The sequence below is a fragment of the Cebidichthys violaceus genome, unplaced genomic scaffold (assembly GCF_023349555.1).
Source record: "Cebidichthys violaceus isolate CVI_PGR_0920_01 unplaced genomic scaffold, fCebVio1.0.p SCAF_21, whole genome shotgun sequence".
In the NCBI taxonomy this organism is placed as follows: Eukaryota; Metazoa; Chordata; class Actinopteri; order Perciformes; family Stichaeidae; genus Cebidichthys; species Cebidichthys violaceus.
This window is the reverse complement of record NW_027176384.1, coordinates 10,651,054-10,676,211: the sequence shown is the minus strand read 5'-3', so window position 1 is coordinate 10,676,211 and position 25,158 is coordinate 10,651,054. Positions and strand designations below refer to the sequence as shown.

The 25,158-nt window shown below is 43.3% G+C and overlaps 1 protein-coding gene across 3 annotated transcripts in view; it reads right to left on the bottom strand.

Annotated features, from left to right (window-relative positions):
• The window catches only part of si:dkey-97m3.1 (fatty acyl-CoA reductase 1), a 41,505-nt gene that overhangs the window by 4,696 nt on the left and 11,651 nt on the right, over window positions 1–25,158 (bottom strand). The window contains exons 2-9 of one of the 3 annotated variants that reach the window (XM_068717304.1): window positions 24,113–24,400; window positions 11,937–12,112; window positions 7,685–7,864; window positions 6,193–6,370; window positions 4,320–4,364; window positions 4,121–4,239; window positions 2,543–2,570; window positions 2,210–2,279 (exon numbers count right to left, since the gene is read on the bottom strand). In XM_068717304.1, coding sequence (XP_068573405.1) covers window positions 2,210–2,279; window positions 2,543–2,570; window positions 4,121–4,239; window positions 4,320–4,364; window positions 6,193–6,370; window positions 7,685–7,864; window positions 11,937–12,112; window positions 24,113–24,400 — 1,084 coding nt within the window. The remainder of the gene's footprint in view (window positions 1–2,209; window positions 2,280–2,542; window positions 2,571–4,120; window positions 4,240–4,319; window positions 4,365–6,192; window positions 6,371–7,684; window positions 7,865–11,936; window positions 12,113–24,112; window positions 24,401–25,158) is intronic. The other 2 variants (XM_068717305.1, XM_068717307.1) reach the window with 2 other exon arrangements.

The following is a 25,158-nucleotide window of genomic DNA, read 5'->3' as shown; positions in this document are numbered from 1 at the left end:
TAAGACTCTTTTTACCAACTGGGTGAAAAAAACATTACATCTGCTGTACAATAAAATACTTTTAACTGTTTCCTAATGCAAAGTTTCTTTATCGAGCAGTGGATAGGATACTTTTTTTTCATCCAGATCGTTAGATGAGGATTTTAAGAAAAGCCTCCAGCGGTAAGATTTCAATATCCCCAGTTATTTAATTTTGGGAAAATCAAAAGCGTAGCTCTGACTGGAATGTAATGGGGGCACAAACTAGGGCGAGCCTTGCTTTAAAAGTCAGCGGAAATGTGGGGATCCCATGATGCAATGAAGAATAAAAAAGGTCCTTTAGAGCAACTGCAAATAGTCTGAATTATCAACATCCACTGACCAGAAACAATGAAATGGGTAAACACAAAATTTTCAATTTCTATACAAGGATCTTGACTTCCAGGAACCACTGGCTGGCCTTAATGATAACATGATTTTTCTTTATCGCTGGTTCTGGGGGGGGGGGGGGAGCAGCCACACAATGACTTCGCCCCCACTGGGCAGCACAGACGGCCCCTCCTCCTCCTCCTCCTCCTCCTCCCAGAATCCAGCAGCAGCCATCCACAGACTCAGAGAGCAGCCATGTGACTTTCACACACATTACATCACACACAGCACGCCAACTAGGCCTTGCACCGCTCGTTTCCATGGAAACAGATATGTAGGGGTAGCAGGGGCCGAGCGATGACCAGATCCGAGCTGACAGCCAGCTGTGGCCGGGCCCCTCGCAGCCTGGAGTATCGCCGCCAATCTTGAACTGAACTCCGAGGTGTGGGGAGAGTTACAGCGACAAAACCCCCCCCAAAAAACTGGGCAAGAGTACCCACAATTCTTTGCTAGCAACAAGGAGCTGGATCCTCCTTCTTTACTTGTGTTTTGAATTTCATAACAAAAAAAAAGACTTTTGTCTCTATTGTTTTTTTGGTCTCATTGTAATTTGTGCTTCATTGCTACTTCTAATTTGGGCCAGCGAGATAAGAGTACACGGTTCCTCTTTCATAACGGAGTTGCAGTGATGAGACCTAATCCTGCTACGAGCCATCTGGTAGCAATTTCCTCGGTGAAGGGAGCATGTTTGCTAATCTGAGAGGAAATGGGGTTAAAGAGGGTCTCTTCTCATCCGGCCCGCCTGACATCCACAGCTCCCTAATCCCACTGTATCTGATGACCGCTGGGATGGAAACAATGAGACTTTTAACGCTTCATGTGGAATTTCATCGCTACCTCAGTTATCACAAACCATAAAAGCTCTGAGCACTAGCATCAATTCATATCAACTAAAATGAGAGGGATAGTGATAATAATAAAAGAAAACATTGTAGTATGATTTAAATGTCTATAATCTCACATACATTTTCAACTATCTTAAAGATGTACATGGTAGATTACAGACAGCATAATAAGTGTGTGCTTTCAGTGAAGAGACAATTCAGTTGTATGCTAGACCTTGAATAAACGTTTCCCTTTTCATTTTCTATGAATCAGGGAATATTTGAGCTAAAACGCCAACGTCAGCACGCTAACATGCTCACGATGACAATGCTAACATTCTGACCTGATGATGGGGCAAGAAGAAAGTCAGAGGATCACTAAAGTCATTATATTAATCCTGACAGGGACCATCAGAGTTTCAGAGTTTGGAATGTTTTGTTTATAAAACCACAGATGTCAACCTCATGCAAAATGTAAAGGGATCACCAATGTCAGTAGGATTCATCCTCTGGGGACCACGCATGTTCATGACAATCATCATTCTACAGTTGTTGAGATATTTTGCTGGATAAGTGAAAATTGTAACCTGCCGGTGGATCATACCAAATATGATGGCAATCTACCCAATAGTTGTTGCTACTTCTGTAAGAATCATGTAAGTTTTACGAACACTAGTGTTATCTAACCTGCTTATGTATGAAAGTAAGTTGAGTATAACACCAGCGCCCTCCAACATTAAAGCCATCTTCTGTCTCTTTCCAGCAGGTGGCAGACACTCTCCACAACAGCCCCGACCACAAACAACACCACTTAATATACGACAGGTGACGTTATGTCACAACACAGTATTGATTTGAGACGATGAACAGGACAACGATATTGTGGAACGCCGGCAGAAAAAAGCAGCTCTACAAATATCCGCCTGCAGCGAAAAGGTTCTATTACCTTTAAGCAAGACAACAAACAATGTACCTACCAATTTCGCCCCAGTGGAACGGGTTGATGCCGCCGGAAGTGCAGTTGTACACCAGAGCTGTTTTAGATCTGCAAGGTGTGGGAGAAGAAGGTCATAATGAAGCCAATAAAAACACATATGAGTCTGTATTTTCTGGACTATATGAGCATCAAGCTATAAAACTATAGTGCTATAAAAGCGCAAAGGTGATTCTTGAAAGCATATTAATCTGAGACAACACATGCAGACCTTTAAAAGAGTGCTGACAAGGTGCTGACTATACATTTAAGATGGAAAACTGAGGGATAACGAAACCTTTTAACGTACTTTCCAATGCGGAGTCAATACTTAACTTTCATTTTTCTGTTTTTCGGTTTTCCTTCTGAAAATAAGTACAGGTTGTCAGGTACATAAACACTGGTATGATCACATAACAGTTGGTGATGTTGATGTATTATTACATTGGTGAGATATGATTTATTCTTTCTTTTAGAAAATACATTTGTTTGGATGTAATTTAGGTCTCAAAACCCAATGTTTTTTGTTATTTTGTATCTTTTATCTTATACTATTTGGGAGTGGTCTGTTCAGCTTTCCTTAACATTCTCTCCAGCATGATAACCGACCCCAGTCAAGGGAAACTTTTGTTGTGACCTTCTAATAGTCCATTCCTCAGACTTTCTCATTATTTTTCCCATTTCTGTCTGGCTGAATAACTTTCAGCATCTTTGACGTCTGCTACTGCAAAAATAAGTTCTTCTTTTTCAAGGTTCAATAAACAAAGAGAAGTTACTGCCTGCTATTTACAGATAAAGGGAAATTTGGGAGTAAATATATGTGTCTGAAAAGTGAAGCCAATCCAAAGTGCCTTAAACTTGCATTCTTTTTAATGGCCATCAGGGGGCGACTCCTGCGGTTGCAAAAAGATGTCACATTGTATAGAAGTCTATGAGAAAATGACTCTACTTCTCTCTTGATTTATTCCCTCAGTAAACATTGTAAACATGAGTTTATGGTCTCAATCTCTAGTTTCAAGTCTTCTTCAATACAGCATGATGTTCATTTAGTACATTATGGTCCATTTAGAGTCACATAGACCATAAAGTAGGGTATGCTTTAGGGTGCTTGACAGGTCACTACCACGACGTTGTCCGGTCCGAGATTTGTCCCTGTTTTCGTCTTTCAACTTTAACCCTTTAACTCATTTAAGTTTATCCGTTTCAAACATGCTGAAACTTTGCTGAAGTAAACTGAAGATAGCACAAAAATCTAGCATGAGCTTTTACACAGTTTGGACTCTTGGACTCATCTCATGGCATCTTTCTTGTAAAACGTTTTCTCACTTCTTTTATGACTTGAGACTTTAAGTAATAAAGGTGTTTGTTAAACTTTAATGGCTTTCTGTTAAAAGACAGTGACACCAGGTTTTTATTAGGCTGAAGAGTATGTGTCCTTAATACAGACTCAAGATTCTTTTACCAGGAAAACTAATATTATGATTTTTATCTGTGGGCTTTTAGTGTGGTCTGGATGGACAGAGTACATCAAGAAGTATCCCACAGTCTTATGAATCAGCTTTACGCATACATTCTTTTTGAAACAACATTTTTAAGTCTTTTCTAGGATGGCAGCATAAACACACACAAAACATTCAACCCAAATATATCAACATGTATATATATATACTGTAGATTATAAATTCCTAACAAAATGAAATAATAAAACACCCTGAGGTAGACAAATAAAGTGGGCAATCCCCACATTTACAGTCTTTTTAGTCCTTTTAGTTTAAAAATGTCCCTTTTTCTAAGCATCTCTTCACTGCAGCTCAACAAGGAAACACAATGAGGCAATTTCATGATCAAAAGACTTGGAAAGTGTGAAACTGTCCTTTAAGTTTAGGGACCCAGGTCAACAAAATCTCAGACTAACCTGCGTTCAGCGGTGTACCAGCCAGCAGCCAGCGTGAGGTTGATGACCACGTCCACGGGGATCAGGTCAGCCACGGCGTCGTTGTTGGCTCTCATGGTGCGCAGGATCCCCTTTCCAGCCTGATCAAAGAAGCACACTTAGGACTCCAAAACGTGTGTGTTTAAAAGCTTTGAGGTTTAAGAGTAAAGCCATCGCTTACAGCTATAAAGACTCCACTCGGCCCGTTGAAGTTGTCGATCCAACCCTGAGGTGTAAGAGCAGAGAAAACGTGTCAATCCAAAGTTATCGATCCTGACAGCAACACATATGTGGTTATTAAGCGCGGAATCACAAGTTCGGGGTTTTGTTACTTCCTGTGTCGGGAGAACAAGGGACGCTGGGAAGCACTGATTGTCGACTTCAATTAGAGAGCATTAAAAATGGATGAACCCACTGGTTACAGACTGCTGCAGTTTCCAACGTGTTGGACCGGAGAGCGATTATGCGGTCGAGGCCGAGGCTTCTCCGGAGTCTAATAATACGCTCTGGTGCAGATAAAGTGCACAGATGAACAGGCCAGAGGTGTTTTTAGCAGCACTACAATGTGAGGATGGCTTCATGCCCGGCAAAAAATGGCAGATAGATCTTTGAAAACATGTTTTGCATCACATACGTTGGTTATATGGTCAACATCTGGAGAAATGAAGTCACAAACTGACATAACTAGATGCATATTGTGGTTGTAAACACACCACAACACAAACATATAAATAGGCAGTACCACCCCCCCACCACCCCCTCTCCTTTGCCTCACAGCGCCTACTGGCACGAGCTGCCAAGGCGATTGCATGGCCAAGCGTGAGCGAGGCCTTTTGAAGAGTCGCTGCCAGGCCGAGCTTACAACGGAAGGCTGAACACAGAGCCAGGATCTGCCGTCAAGAGTCCCGGCGCACGAACAAGGCCTGCATTTCCCTGACGCCAGACGAAACAGCGACTTCCTTGTGTTTTACTGCTATTTCATTTACGCAGCGTCATCTCTCGGAGCTCTTTTGATTATTTTACGAGAACGTCGAGAGCGACCTTGAGCATCTAAAGAGTAGCTCTCATCTTATTGCATAGCACAGTAAACAAGCTCAAAATAATGACCTAGAAGGCAGAATCAACTACAGCCATTCAAGACACTTCTTCTATGATCTCTAAGCAGATTTATGACATTTATTCATGAGAGACTCTGAGAAGGATCATGATTTTCTTTCTTTGCCTCTATTTTCTCCATCCTCACAATATTAAAACCTCTGCAGAAGAGCACAAATCCAAGGTTTTCATGTTTTCTCATGTTGAAAAAAGTTCATATCCATAATTAATTTTGTAAGATCAGTCGGGAAAACAGGCCTCTGTTTGGATTTATGCTTGAAGTCTAGGGTTGAAAAACTACAGACTGGGCCTTTAAGATCAAAAAATGTTTCCTTAACATAAAGACCACAGGTTATATAAGAGTTGATATTCTTTTTATTTACTTCTTGCAGTAAATGCAAAGTGATTCAAATCCTGTGAAATGCAAATGTTGAAGATGTCAGGACGCCTGCAGCACCAGCAGCGTGACTGAAAGCAGCTTAAATCGTGGAAGAAGTGCAACTTTCAGAGTCTTAAGTCCTCTGACCTTTACATGAACTTCTCTGCACTCTTCAACCTCCCACCCTTAACGGGACATTCGGTTTGTCAGCGTATCGCCGCCCTCGGTGTCCCGTTTCAGCTCTCTCTTCCCCCCCCCCTCAACTCCCCCTCCACAACAGCTGTTTGAGTTGACTGACTTGGTTGAATGACACAGGACTTCTTCAGCCAAGATATTAACCGATTTGTTTGAATCCTTGGCCGCTAGAGATAAAAACCCACAGGGGAGCTGCACTGACCTGTGCAGGATCACGTCGATCGATATCTTATTTCCATTTTCTTTAATCGAGAGACGCATAACAAGCACGGGGGTCAAGAAAATGTGACCAGAGTCACACAAACGCATTCATCTTTAACATTTATTACAGGCATCTATTTCAGTACAATGTGTACAAGTAGCTCTGTAAGAGGGAAAGACTCACAGGGAAAGGCTCCTGCCAGCTGGCTCCCACTATGGAGGGTCTGATGATGGCGATGTTGAGCTTGTCTTGCTCCTGCTGCACCAAGTACTCGGCCAGGGCTTTGGTGTAGGTGTATGTGTTGGGCCTGTCGCCGATGAGCCGCGGCGTGATGTCGCGCACGATGCCGTCATCCATCCACCTGGAGACAGACACGAAGGGCTCGGTCAGAGAAACGCAGCATGCATTGTGCTGTTGATTGGTGTATTATTATTATCACTAATAACTATGTGTTAATGTAGATCAGCTTTGACTGAATTAGTCTATAATCTTCTGGGCCGTCAGGTTACAAGGTACAGACACAACTTGTCACTCAAGAATCCATTGTCATTGAGGAAATGAAAAGTTCCTTCCAAAGTGTTGATACTCCTACATCTCCTCTAAATTAAACTGGCACTAGTATTCAACACAAACACCAGGAAATGTAGCTTCCTGTGGGCTTCATGTAGAAGTAATATTCTACTTTTCTGGAACCCATTTATGTTTCATTATTGCCAGTGACTTTCAGAACTGGGTTAGCCTGATAATGAGACTGAATTTCCATTTCACTTCACTTCTTTCTATCTATTCTTTTAGAATCACTGAACAATTCAAAGGATGCGGGTTATGATTTATTGATTTGGATCAAAGCTAAGACTTAATATCAAGTTGAAGACTGAGGGAAACATGTCACGGGCAACTAGTGCTGAAAATGTAAACAATAAAAAAGTTGGTCAGAATCTTGGTCTTGTTTAGCTATTTTTTCATGATCTACTTAAAGAGTAACTTTGGTATTTTTCAACCTTGAAATCGGTCAGTTATTGAGGGAGAACGCTGCAAACAGCAGCCACTAAACGGGCTGTAATGTAAAGCGCTCATGTTTGCAACTGACCGGCTCAGATTATTATCAGTGTTTGACAACATTATGGAAAGGACCTGCATATAAATAAAAGGTTTTTCTTAGTTTTGTTTGACTATATAAAGTGTAGCTTAGTGTTATCTAAGAGATTATCAATGTCATGGCTGAATATTTAGCTTATTTCGACAATGCAAGACTTCTTTGAGCGAAAAGACAGACCGGATCAAGCTAAAGAAAAACATGTTATTGCTCCATAGGGTCCTTTCCATATTGTTGTCAGACACATATACTAACAATGTAAACCTGTCAGCTGCAACAACAAGCACTTTTAGTGCACGTAAATGATGGTGAGAAGTTGCCCCGGGCTGAAGTGATTACATTTCAGCCCGTCTAGCAGCTGCTGTTTGCAGCGTTCTCCCTCGATACTAAACAAATTTCAAAAAACGTTGTCTCCATTAGTCACTCGGACACAAAGGCATGTGAAAATAGGATACAGGTTGAAAAATACCAAAGTTACCCTTTAGGAAATCAGGAAAATACTGATGTAAACTTTGATCAGACAACACGTCTTATGAACTATTTTCAGTATATTATTGGTCTTCAGAAACAGTGTCTCACTCCAGGGACTCGATGAGTTTCTTGGGCTCGACGGGTGGCGGGTAGATGACCTCGTCGATGTGCTTGCGGTTGCAGTTTGCATAGGCGGTGGAGATGTGAACGAAGGCCTCGAGGTGGTGCATCTGCTTGGCCAGGCTGAGGAGCTGCTGTGTGGCGATCACATTCAGCTGCAGGGCGTGTCTGCCGGAGAGAAGAAAGATGTACAGTCAAATAGTGTGTGTGTGTGTGTGTGCTTGAGATTAAATGGGTGTGTTCTCCGTTTGAGCGTTTGCATGCAAGAACTTTTCATTCCAATGGGAATCTGCGGACATGCTACCACATGATGCTAAGCCGGAGCAGAATGACAGGACACGATGGTCAGACATTAAACCAAACAGGGAGAGAGAGAGAGAGAGAGGGGGAGGGGGACATCTGCTCTCCTCATTAATGAGTCTCATCATTATTTTCACTGAACACAGCTTTCATCTCACACCATAACTCATCAAGCCATGAGCACTTCATGAACAACACTTGATGTAGAGCGCATGCCAGATGTAGTAATTAACCGTTAACACCTTCATATAATCTTATTTCTACATGTCTGTAGGTTTTTCCTCCTGAAGTACTGAGTGTGTTTACGTTGTAAAGCCGATTTTGAGCTTTGTAAGTAACTGACCTGACAACGCCGGCGCATTAGAGATGGTCAATGCTTTCCTTTAAATGACAAGAGTGCATTACACCGTGTGATGAAGTGTGCATACGCAGAGGAGGCAGAAACAGACACAATCAAAGATGTCTTTTAGGAAGACAGAGTAACATATTGAAAGAAATATATTTTTCAATTTATTTTTTCAATTAACCTATAATCACTTAGTCTAGAAATTTCAGAAGAGTGATTTTTTTTTTTTTAGCACAAAACATATTAGCTGTGGACAGACAGACCCTCGCACACACGACCGAACGCATGATCTCCCTATACTATACTTATCCCGATGACTGTAAGATTCAAAATCCAGAACACCTCTACACCAGTATCACGAGGAAGAGGAAGAACGATTATCCAACTCTTGTCCTGACATTGATTACAGACGCACAATTAATACAAAAACATTCTCCCAAAGAAGTCAGAAAATATGCTGTGTTTCTGGTTTTATTCTGAATGGTGCAGCTCTAACCTCATGCGGCCAAAAACATCAACACAACTTTCTCCCCATCAGTTGTTAAACCTCCTGCATTCAGCAGTAGATCTGTGTCAGCTCTGGAGCGGAAGTGCAGAAGCACTCAGAGCCCATTTTTTACTTTTGCTCGAGGCGACAGTAAGAACTACTGAGGGTCAGTTAAACACAGAGACTGTGAGACGGAGTGCTTCTCTGGCTGTGTGTGGGTGGTGCTCGCAAGGTGTATGTGTGTGTGTGTGTGTGTGTGTGTGGCAGGAGGTTTGAGAGCGCGTGGTGGGCAACGGGTCCGTCGGCATGAATCAGATGTGGTCAGGTGGTGCCAGCTTGTTAGCGGCAGCACAGATAGATGCAGAGTGGTGACAGTAAAAGGGAGGGTGGTGTTGGTAGTGCGTGGGCTTGTCGTCTTCCCACCACCTTCTGGGACCACATGCAGGTCGCCACGCTGTCAGGAAAAGATGGACGTGCCGCTGTGCCCCTTCCTGCATCTGACTCATCTCCCTTCTGCTTTTGCTGTTATGTTCTGGGTGAAACTAGAGAACTAGATCTGATCTGAACTACAAGGTACCACCTCAAAGGATCATTTTATTATAACTTTATTACATCTTGGGTCATTGTTTATTATAGTAATATTCGACTCAACAGACCGTCCCTGTACGTGTCTGTTTGAGAGTATAACCGCGGCTTAACTGTTGGTATTACAGAAGGAATACCCAAATAACATCCATGTTTTAAATAAGAGGAATGACCCTTTAGGTGTGGATGAAGACCAGCTGAGACGTCAGCCACTGACTGAGTCGTATGAGTTATGCCGTGGCGCTGCCTACAAGGCCACCGGTCGTTGCACATGAGTAATGACTCCGAGAGATGACACAGATGGGAGGGACGAGAGAGAGAGAGAGAGAGAGAGAGAGAGGGAGAGAGGGAGAGAGGGAGAGAGCGTGGGAGTGAAAGCTAGATGAAGAGGGGTGAGAAGAAAAAGGAGAAGGCCACTTAGCGAAACAGGTGGAAGGTGAAGCAACAGAGAGGGAGAGAGGGGAGTCAGAAGGCAACAGACGGGACAGATAGAGATGTGAAAGCAGTAGCGGATCGATATATAATGCTGTGAGGAGTGAAGTGCGGCAGCTTTAGCCTAACTGAGCAGTCACTCAAACCTAATGAGTGTCCCGCCTCCAAACACACAGCAGTTCAAACACCACCTCTAACGTGAGCAATCCACCTCCACACATGCACGAGAGACTTCAAACACAGTACATGAATGGCCTTATTCTGCAGACAGGTTTCAGATCAAATAGACGATGCATACATTGCTCTACATGTTTCTTTTCTGCACACTGTTTTGCCTTTATGGGGCACCAATTCCCTGTTTTGTTCTACTTCTTATCATCAGATGCAAATAATCCACACAGTTGTACCGGTGTTGTCTATTGTTACATTCCTGGAGCAGCAGTCACAGACACACACCAACGCATTTATAGCTTTGATGAAAACAGGTTGTGCAACAACCAGTGAGGGCAACATATTTTCCATGACATCTTTTAGGGAGTTACTCAACACTCACCTTTTTTAGACCCGATTGTAATGTTTTATTTAATGTCATTGTGCCTTTAGTGTGTTTTAAGTTAATATGGATCTTTTCCTAAACTCATGTGACAAGTCTTTGATTATCTGAAATGAATAAGAATGCATTATTATCATCTTCAGACAGGCAGTAATAACTACAAGCATCGCTGGAGTTTGGACTTCTTCAGACTTTTTGAGGGAAACAAACTGAATACAATATGGATTTCCATAAAAAAAAAGAAAAAAAGAAAGTACATTTTTTGGAGGATGAAATGTGTAAAAAGTTGGGTGAGCGTTTCTATAAATGTCCAGTACAATTGTAGTGATGTTTTGCCCCTCACTTTGTAAAAAGTATAATCTTTTTTTCTGACAAACTCACAAGGGAGATGTCTTTCCTCTCAGTAAGCTAAGTTGTTATATTCGTTCACACAAAACGGAGAAAAGTATTGTGCTTATATATTTAAACATGACACCAAACTGCTACCATAGAGGGAAAACTGTTTCCTGACTTTGTAGATTCAATTCTACAGTACAGTTTGTGGATTAGAGTATGCGAGTGAATTTAAACTAATTACTTGTTAGTCTAAATACTTAAACTAGGTCTTTTGAGAGACTCAAAAGGTTTGCGACGGTACTAAAGGCAGCAGCAGATCCCCTGCGGAGAGACCGGTTCCTGTGCAGAGGGAGTTCAATGCACACAGAATGAAGCTATACGCCGGTTATATGACAAAAAAAAAACTTAAAGGACTGATTAACTGGACCAGAGCATCAACACATCATCCACAGAAGACAAAAAAATAACTGGGTCACCATTATATATAATGTAATGTCCTCACCAGGATGCAATAAGAGCGCAGGAGCCTGAGGCTGCAGCCGATGAGTGATGACACAACGTTCACGCTGAGATATTTAACGAGCTGGAAGTCATCAGTGGGTTCAAGCCATATAGAAACCTTCGTAATGAGTATGTTATGATTAATTTCCCCATGCTTGTATCTAGAAATGCTCTGTCAGTTGGATACCATTACCGCCATTGCACTTATGAGGATCACAAACCCCTACATGTCTTATCATAGTCTTCTGAATTTGATTTTGTCTGCGTCGATCACACAGGCTTTTTGTGCACAATGTGAATAAAGAAGGAATCGCCTGTCTGACTTTATGTTTTTATAACGGTTGATTTCTCCACATCCCCATCCTTACTTCCTCTTCGCTTTACATCAAACAAGAGGGCAGCTTGTTCAGCGAGCTGCAGATCCTCCGGAGTGACGTCTCACTACAGGAAGTCCCGGTTACCCAGCAATAACCAGATGTGTAAATTATCTGATTCTGTGAAAAGCCAAAAAAAGCTGGTCGTGGCAAAGAATTTCAAATCAAAAAGGGTTTCAAATATATTTTTTTTCTGGGAGAAAGCAGCAGAATGCAGATATGAATCAGAGAGTGGATAGAGTATGTTTTTGTAGGAGGGAGGGATGGTGAAGAGTGGGTGAGGGTGGTGTTTGTGTTGATGCATTGATGCGGCATGTGATCCTCACTTGAGCGGCTCGTCGAAGCGGATGGTGGCGGCGCAGTGGAAGACGACGTTGATGCAGGCGGAGAGCTTCTCAACGTCCTCCGGGCTGATGGCGAGGCCGGGCTGCGTCAGCTCGCTGCTGATGGGGATGATCTTCTGGTGGAAGTCGGGGTCGTCCTCCCGCACTCGGTCGAAAAGCTGCCAGACAGAAAGCGCACCAAGGGAAAGATGAGTTTACGCGGCAACATCGGCAGCGTTCAAATAATGCGGGACGATAAACAGAGCACCAGACTTCAATGCCACTTATATTTATGCCCATATTGCACAAGAGCTGGAGGGGAGATCGACTGTTAAAGCTGACACATGCATCAACAGCTAAACACTAAAATAGCATGACGAGGAATGCAAATGATCTCAAGTCAGCACAGACAGCAAATGTGTTAAAGTGTCTGCCCTGTTGTATTTCATGAAAACAATAAACACGGCTGCCACGAGACAGGTGAGACACGTGGAGTGGTCAACAGTGATTATCAAAGTGTCCATGACGAGGACAACAGAACGTCTCCCTCACACTGACAGATATTATTAACTGGGTGTAGAGCCAAAGGGTGAGGCATACAGATAAGATCCTCCATCACAAAATGTAGTTTTTGAAGCACAATACTGATATGCATATCATGATACGGTACACATATTATAACTATTCATAGATCAAAAATAACCAAATTGGAATGTGTGTTTCTGCATAATCTGGTAAATTAGACTTCTACCAAATTGATGCATCTCACATTGTCATAAAGCTGTCCTGCTCATAGAGGCCACTAATTCCAGAGAAGGGAAGTGATGGCAAAATTATCTAATTCATTAGAGTGCAACATTATTCATTCAACTGAAGGGAAACATGTGTAAATATTTGCACGTTTATTTGAAGGGCCTCTGAAGGTGTGACAGATGGGTTGGGTTGCACAGAAAAAAAAAATGTGCCGCCGCTGAGGACCCACGAGTTCTGCTCGTCAGTGCTGTGAGTCGAAGGTGTGCTCCCTGATGAATGTCAAAGAAAAGAAACGCACTCCCTGCTGTATACATAACACTATCAGTGCTGTGCACACCAGACATACATTCGACATTCCAACATGGAGGGGGAATAAGTCGTCTCGATTTACCAGCTCATGTCTCTCTCTCTCACACACTCACACACACACTCACACACACACACACACACCCCTCGCTGCCTGACACCCCGGTGCACCCTGCAGAGCGCTAAGCACCCCCTTACCACTGTGCTGTAGTGGGAGACACTAACCGAAGGCGGCAGAGAAAGGCAGTCAGATGTCATAAGGCGTCACGCATTTCTTTGTGCGGTTCCAATCAGGAGCAGCACAGAGTAGTGTCGACAACATGGCTGACATCTCTGGCAGCCGTGCACAAAGATGGGAGACGGCATGAGAAGAAGAAAAAAGAGGGTGAACGAGAGGCGAAGCGAGGGGATTGGCATCGAAGTGTGTGCGCTGTCCGTTATGAAATTGCAGCTCTCTGTGTGTGTGTGTGTGTGTGTGTGTGTGTGTGTGCATCAGCTGTCCTAGTAAACGAGAGCGCTCTTGCTGAAGAGGACAGATGTTGAACTAAACAGCTTCAAACAGCTGTTTATATTCATGTTCTGCTTAGGCATCAATCTATTGCTTCGTAACGCCGCTCTCCAAATACCCAAACGCCAAGTCCTGATGTAGAGCATGTGATGTCATCACCAAGAACAGTTCCCAACTGGGGGAGAGGGGTGCATGCGATGTTTTCTGCATGATAGTGCAGCACTGTTTTCATTATGTAATGCAAAAAAATAGTAGTGCTTTCCCTCCCTCTGCTTGAGGCCAACAGCTTGGCAGTAACAGAGACCTACATTCTGTAGTGACAGTAGAAGAAGAGATTTAATGTGATGCTTTCTTATAAAAATATTTCCAAAAATACCAAATTGGTGGGGTTGGGCATTATGTTGAGATCATATAGATGTTGCAATATTGTAATATGGCATAAGTGTTGTCTTTTCCTGGTTTTAAAGGCTGGATTACAGTAAAATGAGTCACTTTCTGAATTTAGCAGACTGTTCTATTATTTGCCTTTACACACTTATTTTGTGAAGGCACCAACAGTAAACCCTCCCATATCATGTCAATATTGATAGAGGTTTTTGTAAAAAAAAAAATATTGTGACATTTGAATTTCTCCAGTCCCGTAAACTTCCCCACTTTACTGGATGATTCACAGAGCCGTTGATGTCATGTAGTGACCTCAGTTCAACTTCCTCTTGAGCGCGTCGTATCTTGGCAACGCAAAACAATTCACCAGACACAGGCAGCGGCCCGTCGTGCACAAAACCTTGTGGGTTGCATGACGAGGACGTCTAAAATGTAAACTCCTCTGACAGCCCTGATTATGCTGCCTGTCACACACCGTAGCTGTCAGAGACACATCAGGTGAAAGACTTCATTGTGACAGAACGCCGTCATAAACGTGACCTGCCGAGGCCTTTTGGGTTTCAGCCTGTTTGATACACATCACCAGACAAATGTCTCAGCTGGTCAAATGCCGATTTTACGTGGGGAAAATATTAAATGCCACACATGTGACTCACTCGTGATGTTTGCAACTGCTACCAAGACAAAAACCACAAATTTAATAACAGAAACGGCATGAAGGAAAACCTCCTCAATACTGCAACGAGTCAAATCAACAAACACAAACAACACAGTTGAGGAAGAACTCTTGACCACAATCGTAGTTGTCATACTGTGTTTAAAATAGGGCAGGCACAACAAGTTATGATTTAATACGTGCCAATACAAAGAGTACCTGGTAATATCATAGGGCTGCCTCCTCATAGTCGATTATAAGTCAACTAATCTGTGGTTTAGTCATTCACCCTTCTGACTCTGATCCACTTTCTTCCCTCTGAGTCTTTCTATGATTTATCTTTGGGAACAATGTAACATTCAGCATAAAAAAAGGACTAATTGACGAAAGAAATATGAGTCAACTAAGACCAAAACGGCCAATTAGTCGTGATGCTCTTTTTAATGTTACAGTGTAAAATGTTTGCAAAGTTGAATCATAGAAAGACCCTGAGGGGAGAAAGTGCATCAGGGTCAAAAGGCTGAATGAGGCCGTTGAATGTGGGCTTCAGAGCGCTCTTTGTTATGAGCACAAGCAGAGAATGGCATTGTGGGATTGTTCTGTAAAAGGCTCTTTTCTTTGTGCCAGCCTTCTATCGCTCGCCTTGACCGTCGCACCCTTCTCCGAACCCACGGGCATTCAATGAGCAAACGGCCTTGTGCAGGAATACAATAGTCCACCAGTTTGCCGTTCCTCCACACTCTGCAGGGACGGCTGTGGTGAAGTTTAACCACGAGTGGTTTTAGTAGTACATCTCGCGGCCAGTCAAACAGAGGCATGGCCTTGAACCAGCACAGATAAAGTCAGCTCTGTGAATGACTTTTCCTTCGCTCAAGCTGAAGAGGTGGCTTTTACATGCGGCCACCATTTTGCCCCTTCTCTTTCCCTCAGGGCAATACATATTCTATCAACAGTGCTTGAAGCAGCCGTTCGTACGACTTTCACAGAAACCCGACACTAATGGCACTTTCCTTTCAGCCCAGCAACCCGAGATGCCATTCAAACAGCCTCCCTTCTCACTAACTGCCCTTTAACTGGGCTCCACTCTTTTCACAGCCTCCTTCACGCAGACCTTTCGCTTGGAGCAGAGAGAGAGAGAGAGAGAGAGAGAGAGAGAGAGAGAGAGAGAGAGAGAGAGAGAGAGAGAGAGAGAGAGAGAGAGAGAGAGAGAGAGAGAGAGAGAGAAAGGGCAAGAAAAGACGCACAGAAACTGTGAGCAAAGTGTTTTGTTTTTCTGTCCAATAGGTTTATCGTAGCAAAAATGTCATCTCTGCATAGTGTTTTCGGAGAGGGTCCTCATGTATGAGGGGGGGGGGGGGTGTCAGAATGGGACAAAGTGTGAAGCGGAGCTAATGATGACCGTGCTCTTCACACTTTCAAAGGTGTAAGATAACTCTTTGACAGACTGGAGGTCACAGCTGCAGAGTCTTGACTTCGGCTACATCCACACTTCTACGTTTTCATTTTTAAAAGAACGAGTATTTTAGCGCCGTTTCAGAAATAATCTCTGTCCGCGCTACCATGCCTGAAAACTCATATCACATGACCATCCGCGCACACTGGGCATGTGCGTGCCAATATAAAGCAATATAAAATACAGTAGTGTGGACACTAGGCTTTGTGCAATTTAGAAGAAAAACGTACAAGTGTGGTCTTTAAGCAGTCTTAACGTATGAACCAGAGTTTCTGTTTGTTGGTCAAGATACTGAACATCTTTACTGCTCATCAGACACAGACACACACACACACACACACACACACACTCACACACTTTCTGGTAGAACGACTGATTTTTAAAAAACCACCAACACTATCAATTTTCCTCTCTTTATTCCTTTGTAACATCCACACTAAGTCTTAAAGGTAGCTGCTGTCTGGGCCTTTTCTCTGCTAAGTCAGCCGGATACGCCAACCACAGACAAACAGGCCAATTTACTGTAGCTGGAGAAGCTCTGCCAAAGTGTGTCAGACAGCTGCACCCTCAGCCCTGACTTCCATTTGCTGACATGCATCGTCTCCATTAGTCAAATAATGGGATGTGAGCAGGATCACTGACAAAAGAGGAGAAAAAAAAACTATTCTAAAAAGTTATTAACAATGACTTAAACTCCTTGATCACTGTTGATAATTCAGCATTAGCACTAAAGTCCATAAAATACACTGTGGAGCGGTCGTCATTAAATCTCAGATACCAGCGAGGTTTCTCTTTCTCATCTGCAGAACTGACAAGGCTGCATACTAAAAGGGAGAAGTAAGAAATGAGAGGAGTCTCATGGGAAGCAGTGAGGTAGGGCAGACATGGTTAAACCCTGGGGCTGTCAGCATATTAAGGAGAGAAAAGGTTCATCCCTGTCCCTGCCTCCGCTGCAGTGTCCCAGTGGCACGAAAACAGATTGAACCAGAAAAAAAGTCCCAAAACCTCCAGTCTGAGGTGGAAACTGCCTGCCTAAAATCCCTTGGCATACTCCTGGATGCCAAGAAAACTCGTAATGAATGCAAGTGAAAAAAAATGTAAACTAAATTTGCATGAGGGACCAAGTGCTCTGGTTTATCTTAAGTTAAGCACTGTCTACTAATTGTACAATATTTCACGAGTGGTCCACTTAAGAGAGACAATCCCGGCTCTACTCTTTATTCAACTCTTTCAACCCAGAATCTCACAGCTTCTTAAGAGCTTAGGGGAGTGATCAAGCATTGCATTGAGCAGCTCATCACAGCAAACTAATGAAAATGGAGGGTTTTCTTATGTCTGGCTCTGGGCTATCATTGTACACAACTCAATTGAGAAGATCAATAAGAGCAGAGTAATAAGGTTTCTGGGTTTGGCGTTCGGTACGCCGGTGGCAGGCGGTGACCTCATGCCGAGCCAAAGAGACTTTTATTTCCCTCCAAGAGCAAACGGACAGAAATTTCTCGGACTCGAGGTTTATGATGGGTGCCGCAGACTTTTGTGTCCTCATTAAATACCACAAGGAATTGAAATGGGATTGAATGGTGAATCAGCTTTTGAGTATGATGCTTAGACAGCCAGTCAGAGCATTTTTAAAAAAATATTAAGTCTTCTGAAGTCATCTGAAAGAAGTCAAAGTCAAGCCTTCCAGGTCACAATGATGATTAAACATAAGTCTTTTCAAGGCTGCGTCCGGATGATTAAATACCGAACATTCTCCAATGGTGGTCTTAATTTACCTCAGAAGCTGAGAGACCCAGGCCTCTATTTAGAGCAGGCTTTTATTCCTACTTCCCCCTTATTTACAAGTAAATGCAAACTCAAAACTGCTCTCAGAACTGCCAGTTTCATTCGCCAATTAAAAGTCCAAACCTTTCACGTTTCTGTTTTCCCTCCAATTGATGTTAAGCCACTTCCATTTTTTTTTAAAAGTCTTCCAGTCTTCCTGTTACTGGTAGGCTTTCAGTGTGAAAAATCTAAAGAAAGTGGTGAGTTTCACTGATGGCATCTTTACATCGATCAGGGAAAATGGAGACAATTTGAATTAATAGATGGATGAAAAAGACTGTTAAAAAGACAAACTCAAGTGGTGAGTACATGAATAAGTGCTGAATGTACATTATGCTGAATTAACCACTTGAGAGCCACTGTTGTAGCCTACAATATTTTTGTAATCTCGATCAAACTAACCTGCATTTATCCATTTCTTCTCCAAGTTCAGTCTCAAGTCCTCTCAAGTAGTGCAAATGAAAGACTACAATGAAAGCTGAGATGAAATCTTTTCTCATGCTGAGGCCACCACAGAGAAGCGTGTGGTAGGTATTGTGGCCAAAAAGCTCTTGTGTGAACCACTTCCACAATTTCTTGTTTTTTTGAGTCCTGACAAAGAGAAAGTTTTGCATCACATTGGTTTCAGAGTGTAACTGAAGACAGAGCGGCTGCAGGCTGTAATGCTGATGAACGTGATCCTCTCCGATATGGAGAGCAGCTTCTCATCTGTCCTGCCACCAGGCCCCCGAAAGCCTCCACCAGTCTTCTGTGAGTTTCACTCGTTTTGACCCAATCAATAACACCCACACATGCATTTCAAACACTATCAACTAAAGGCCAAATAATAACGCGGGGGACAAGGAACCGTGTTTTCTCTACTGCCTTCCAACAGCTGATTACACACTATTGACTATCCTTTAAGTAAATCCAATACTAAAATGCCAAAAGATAAAGAAAAGTGCCATTTAAAGTTGCTCTGTTTATTGAAATTTTCATTTGGTGTTCCCAAAAGGCTCCAAATGGCTTTTCCACCTCCTATAAAAAAGTGCCCATAAAGGTGACTTACTTCACTGACTAAAGAGTTACACAGAGGGCAGATTCTGTATAAGTAAAGCAGGTCTAGGTGAAGGGATTCAACGATACCGATATCGGCCGATACGACTCAAATATCTGGACCAGGCATCGGTGACAATGTGACGCATCTATACAATTCCCTCCCATGTTTAAAGACTATATACATTATATACTTTTAATTTTAATCAGTCTAAATTGTGACCAATTTGTTGCTGCATTACAAAGATTTACACTTGTATTTCCTGTTAATTTTGAAGATTTTTTAGACTGACAGTATGACAAAAATAAAGAAATAAATACAAAAATGTAACATTAAAGCACATAAACACGTTCTAGTAGAAACCCAAAATACAAGCATGAACCTGAATGCATAAATTCATAATGTCTCCTTTAAAGGCACGCTCTTGGATCGTCTACAGAAGAATCTCAGAGGTCTTGATGTCATATCATAGATATCTGTGGAGCCATAAGGACGTATCTCCGCATAATGTGGAGGCACTGAGCTGTGCTGCAACAGTCCCCTGAAGAACCCAGTCTTCATTTCGCATGTCTCCGCTCCCTTAACGACTTCACCAGCGACGTTTAATGTGCTAATTTGTTTCATAAACTGGAGTCAAGTTGCGGCCTAATTAGACGCAAACGCATTGGTTCCCCCTCGCCCCTCTCTCTGGGGAGGAGTTGCAGGGCTATTGGTTGCTTGCCTGCCGCATTGCATGCCACAGATGAGCAGCGAAACTGGCTCGCGACGTGCCAGTCTGGCAGCCCTCGACCTCTGCTCAGCCTACGAGCGGGACTCGGCACAGCAAATGACCCGAGCGAAGCCTGAATGAATGAAGCGTGTTAGAAGTTGCTCCGCTCTTGCTTCGGGATTGAGACGGACAGCTGACATTAACGATTCAGGCAGCTCCACAAGTGGAAACACATCTAGCAGAGCTGCCTGTTGGAGCCAGCAGGAATCAATACATCTTGAATATTTATGCTGCCGGAGAGATCACCTGGCTCCCGGACGCACACAAGAGGAAATCAATAGAACAATGCAGTCATGTTGGATCAGAGTGTGATAATGGGCAAAGGATTGACCACCGCGGAGCATGTCAGCACAGAGAGTCAGAGTCTGGTGCAAATGTCTTCCTCACTCTATGAGTTTTAGTCGCCTGCAGGTTGAGCCGGTACAGTGGCTACCAACAATACAAGAAAGAGCTTTTGTAAAATAGCTTTAGAAATAAATAAGAACAAACGCTGATCCCCCCCCTCCCCTCCGACTAAAAGAGCAGCCAGCCCTGTAATAACAGAGAAGTGGGCTGTTTTCCCTCGAGGAATTACTTCTGAACTGCTTGTTTAGCAGCGACAACTGCAGAAAAAAAAAGAAATTTAGAAGGTGAGTTAGTGCAACAGCGTTTGTAGATACAATATATAAACCTGCCGTGCATCCACGTGTGTCCAACATGCACAACTATGAACAACTTAGCAAGCCTCCTAGAAACACGCATGCTCTCTCTCGCAGAAGAAATGAAGACACTGCTCAGCTGGAAGATGAATATCTGCACTTCCATCAAGATAACGATGCCATCCAACGAGTGATAAGTCATGCTGTCGCTAACAGATTAGTGCACGTCTATTGAAGCTCCCAGGTTTTAAATCATTTCAATAAATGCATTCACAAACACGCCCTCATCTTTTAACTCCTGCCAACCCTTCACGAAGATACAGGTGTGGCTTATTTCCTTTGCATCAGCACTGACGTCACTATGATGTGGCTTCATCTGCACTCCGACATGTCAGGCATGTTAGGCCTCTCAATGACTCAATGAGACAGGCAGTGGTGGGAGAAGTACTCAGAGCCTTTACCGAGGTAAAAGTATCAAACCACACTGTGAAAATACTTCATATTCTAAAAGATCATCATATGTTTGAGAACCCCGTATCTCTAAAAAGAAAGTCGTTATAATCTTTGTGATGATGTATTTTCCAGCTGATCAAAGAGGCTTTTTAAAAAGATTTTTTTAATCTTAGGAAGTAGGAGGATATTCTCAACAAATAATAGGAACAGTTCATCCTTCAGTTTATCACAAACATTCAACATCAACACATCTGGAGATATAGGGTTTTCATTGGAAAGGAAAGGGACGAAAAAGTATATTCTGCAAAGTAACTAAAGCTGTCAGACAAACATAGTGAAGTAGAAGTACAACAGAGATGTAGAGGAGTAGAAGAAGTAGAGTCTAGTTAGACCATTGGCTCTCCTCATTTGTACATCCCCGATTCGTTTCCTCGCCTCCTCTCCTCGTGTCTTAGTCCCTTTCACCTGATGATTTCAGCACTGCACATTTTGGATAAGATTCCTGAATCCTGATGCACAAACACATCATTTAGTATCGCCATCTGTGGTGCAGCTGCCACAATGAACAGCCTGTAAATCAATGATCAATAGTAATTCTCTTCTAATAAGAATAAACCCCTCCCTTATCCAGGATTCTGCCTTGTAGGCAAATTCCACATGATCCCTTCCCACCAGAAGCATTCCTCCTCCTCCCACATCCCCATCTCTCGCAGTCACAGCTCTGGATCAGCAGTATGAAGATGCTGCACCGACTGTTACTGGGTTCAAAAGCCCGCTAGTGGGTGGGGGTGAGGGGGGGGGAGCAGGAGAGAGGCCCTGTGTACCCAGTGGCCTACTTGTATCAAGTGCTTGACATGCCATTCAGTGCTTGGCACCGCAGCAAAAGGCCCGCAGCCGTCTAAACATTCCCACTGAGTCAAAGTAGCCTCCGAACAGACAGACGGCGCTTCAATGTCAAAGTCGGTGCAGTGGAGATGCACACAGACAATGTGATTCCTATCCGTTTGTCTCTTTTTTTTTTCCTGCCCGGGGCGGCTCCCCTGATTGCATCCTCTGGAAAAAAAAACAACTCACCATGGGACGGATCAGATGGTCGTTTCCTAGCAACAGGTGGTAGGAAAGATACTGGCCTGGCTCGAAGGATGGAGAGGAGCGGCTACTCGGGAGACAAAAAAAAAAAAAAACCCCACTGTTCTCCTTCATGAATTATGCCGATTCTGAATAGAATAATACCGACCCGAGGACTCGCAAGAATACAAATCGGCGCTCGAGGCTCGGTCATGGAAATTAATGACATCACTTCTGAATGCGGGTCAAGCGCGAGCCAGTCTGTACTTGGCAGAGCGTCAAGCCCGATAAGAGTGATGCAAAATCCAATGGAAAAGTGTTAGAGGGGGAGATAGCAGCAGATAAATAACATGTTGAAGTGGGTTAAATACTACTATCATCCACTGTTAACCAAACTTTTCTCCTCTCCTTCTGTCTTCCGTTACATCGTTGCAGAGCTCACCAGTGGCTGCAGACGCAATAAAAGTTTGATTATCACCGCTTATTTTCTACCTTAAAAGCTGCAGCAGAGCAGGAACAGGGATTTGAAAAAAAGGTGTTTGTATCCATCTCGGTCGCCCACTCTGATGTACAGAAATTACAGGGTATTAACTGGCACTTTAACAGCACTGTTGAGTCAGAGTGAACTAATGACACGGTGAGAGATATTCTACGGATCCCGGATGGCTGAAGCATCGCGCTCACCTTGACGGAAGGGGAGGGGGGGGTAAAAGCTAAATTAAAGGACATATTCTCAAAGTGCTGCTCCGCTGCTATCAAAGCAGCGAGTAGAGTAATGAATGTGGTACCGAGGTTCAATGGGAGCGGTAAAAATAGATGCTATAACAAAAAGGGAGACAGAGAGAGAGAGAAAGGGGAACACAGTGAAAGTGTGATTTTCTTAAGTGTGCCGACAGTTTGAGGCCAACAACACCCCAACCGGAGCAGCTGCTTGTCAGCACATCAATACGCACCCAATGCTTCGCTCCTCATCGAGTCCAAAATAGTTGGGAGGTTTTTGTTGAGTCATGCTTTGCTGCTTGGCCCGATGCAGCTGACGCACACATATTTGAAGCTCGTCCCCCATCCTCCCCCCCCTCTCTCCTCTCCCCTGGTTTTTGTCTTTCTCTCCTCACCTTCCCTTCCTCACCTCCTCTGTCCTAAAATCTTCCTCCGCTCATTAGCCACCCTCTTCTTTCTCACCGTAAGTATTTTCAATAAGAAACCGTCCAGTTCAGTTAACCTTTCGCTCCTCATTTTTGCTCTCCGACGCCTCGTGTCGCCGCTAAAACTCAAATATTCTTTTGGGGTCATTAATTTTGCTTCACTATGGCAACAGCAGCTGCCGCTTGTTTACTCACAGGCAAATGTTGTATTGCTCTATACACACTTACAGCTGCCATGCTAATTGAACATCCCTGGATTTGAATGATGATTTGAATCAACAGCCCACTAGCCAAAACGTCCAAACATCTCCTGGTTTTATGGCCTCAGAAATGACGCTGTAATGGTTCAACTTTCTCAACAAACGGCTCTCTTTTTGCTGATTTTCCATATTAGTTGACTGCTGTGTTTCAAACTATTATAAGACCACAGGTAATGCCCGTGTTGACATAGAAAAGAGTGATTAGATATAACGATCTGTACATTTACAAAGGTGTTACATGTACCCAAGAAGAATCTGATTCAAGCAGCAAGAAGAAACAATCGTATGAAAGCAGTGACAGCTTTACACGCCTTTGTACAGATTTCCATCACCTTTTCCAAATTTCCATTACAGTTTGGTTGACAGGTATGTTATTGAGTCGTACATTTGCAGAAGGAGCTGATTCTGAATTTATTCAATTCCTTTTTTAAAGTTTTCTTTTACTGATATAACGTTTATGTTATGACCACCAGTTCTGATAAAATTAGGTTTACTACTTTTGGTACGCTGGACGGCTGTCGATACGGCAATACCCATGAGCTTCATCCGCTGTTGAGAGGCCAGTCAGATGTTCCAATCACAGCTGTAGCAAATTCACAACACGTGGGAATAAAACACAAAGCCGTAGTTGCTGAAATTTATCCAAATTAGACTTTGAATCCGAAAGTGAAGCTTTATTTAAGCTGCAGATTGTGTTATCAGGTTTCTAAAGAGCTTCTACTAGTCTTTCGCAGCACACATGACAGAATACAAAGCTTAGTGATTGAATAATCTCTGCCACAATGCACCTTGGGAGTCGTACTTTACTTAACTTACATTGCTGTGTACTCAACCTTCAGGAACTAATGTACTGGCAAATTCCATGTAACTTTGCATTGCTGGAGATGAAGTTGGGTAACGGTGAAGTCGAACACCTTCAGCTCTCACCTTGCACGTCATCATGTCGCTGACCCTCTGCTGCATGGACTGCCCGGCTTTGGGTCTGACCAGGAGGTAGAGGGCTTTGACCTCGGGGCAGGACCTCAGCAGCTTCTCCACCAGCACTTTGCCCATGAAGCCCGTTGCTCCTGTGATCAGCACGTTCTTGCCGGCGTAGTATTCCGGTATGGACGCCATGCTGCCGCCCGCTGTGCAGCTGCAGATGTCCGTCAGTCGGGTCTGTCCGTCTGCTGCCTGCTCTCCCAACCCGCCGAGGTCCCGGTCCTCAGACCGCTCCTGCACAGGAAGCAGGAGGAGATGAATGTGAGTGTGGGCAGCCACATAAAAACCGCATCAGGAAGTACTTGTGTGTTGTGAAAACACGGTGAGTGTTCAGTGACGAAGCGGTTCAGTGAGGAGTCAAACCTCAACTGTGAATCAGACTTATGTGGCAAAGGTTGTAAAGAGAAGTGTATGTTTACAGGCTAAGAGGTTGCAACTACTTTGGTTTACAACATTTTAGAAATATATCGGAAAATTCTGCTGGTGTAGAAATGATTATTTAACTAGTAAAAATCGATCAAGCTAATCTATGTTTTTTATATTTGGTTTTACAAAGTTAGTATTGCAATTTTAAGTCAAGCCTGATGTTGCTTTACACATAAAAAAAATGATCCCAGAGTGAGGCATTCATCTTATTATTCATACACACACACACACACACACACACACACACACTCCTCTGGTGTGGGACACTGACCTTACGTCTCCACAATCAGACGACCCACCACAACAGCACAGGATGTACAACTACAATCACACTGTACGTCAATATCCCAATCTTCTATCTGCTCCCAAAATTGCACAATAACACTTCAAGCTTGTTTTGGAGACGTCGCATGACATCCAGCCGTCGCTGCGTTTGTTCGTGTAATCTCTCTCGTTCCACAAGGTCTCGGGGAGTTTCTCCGAAACGCAGCTCGTCGTGTTGACTCGGGGTTATCCTTGCATGATGATGAGATTTACACGGCGGCAGATCCAAGCCAACATTAGCT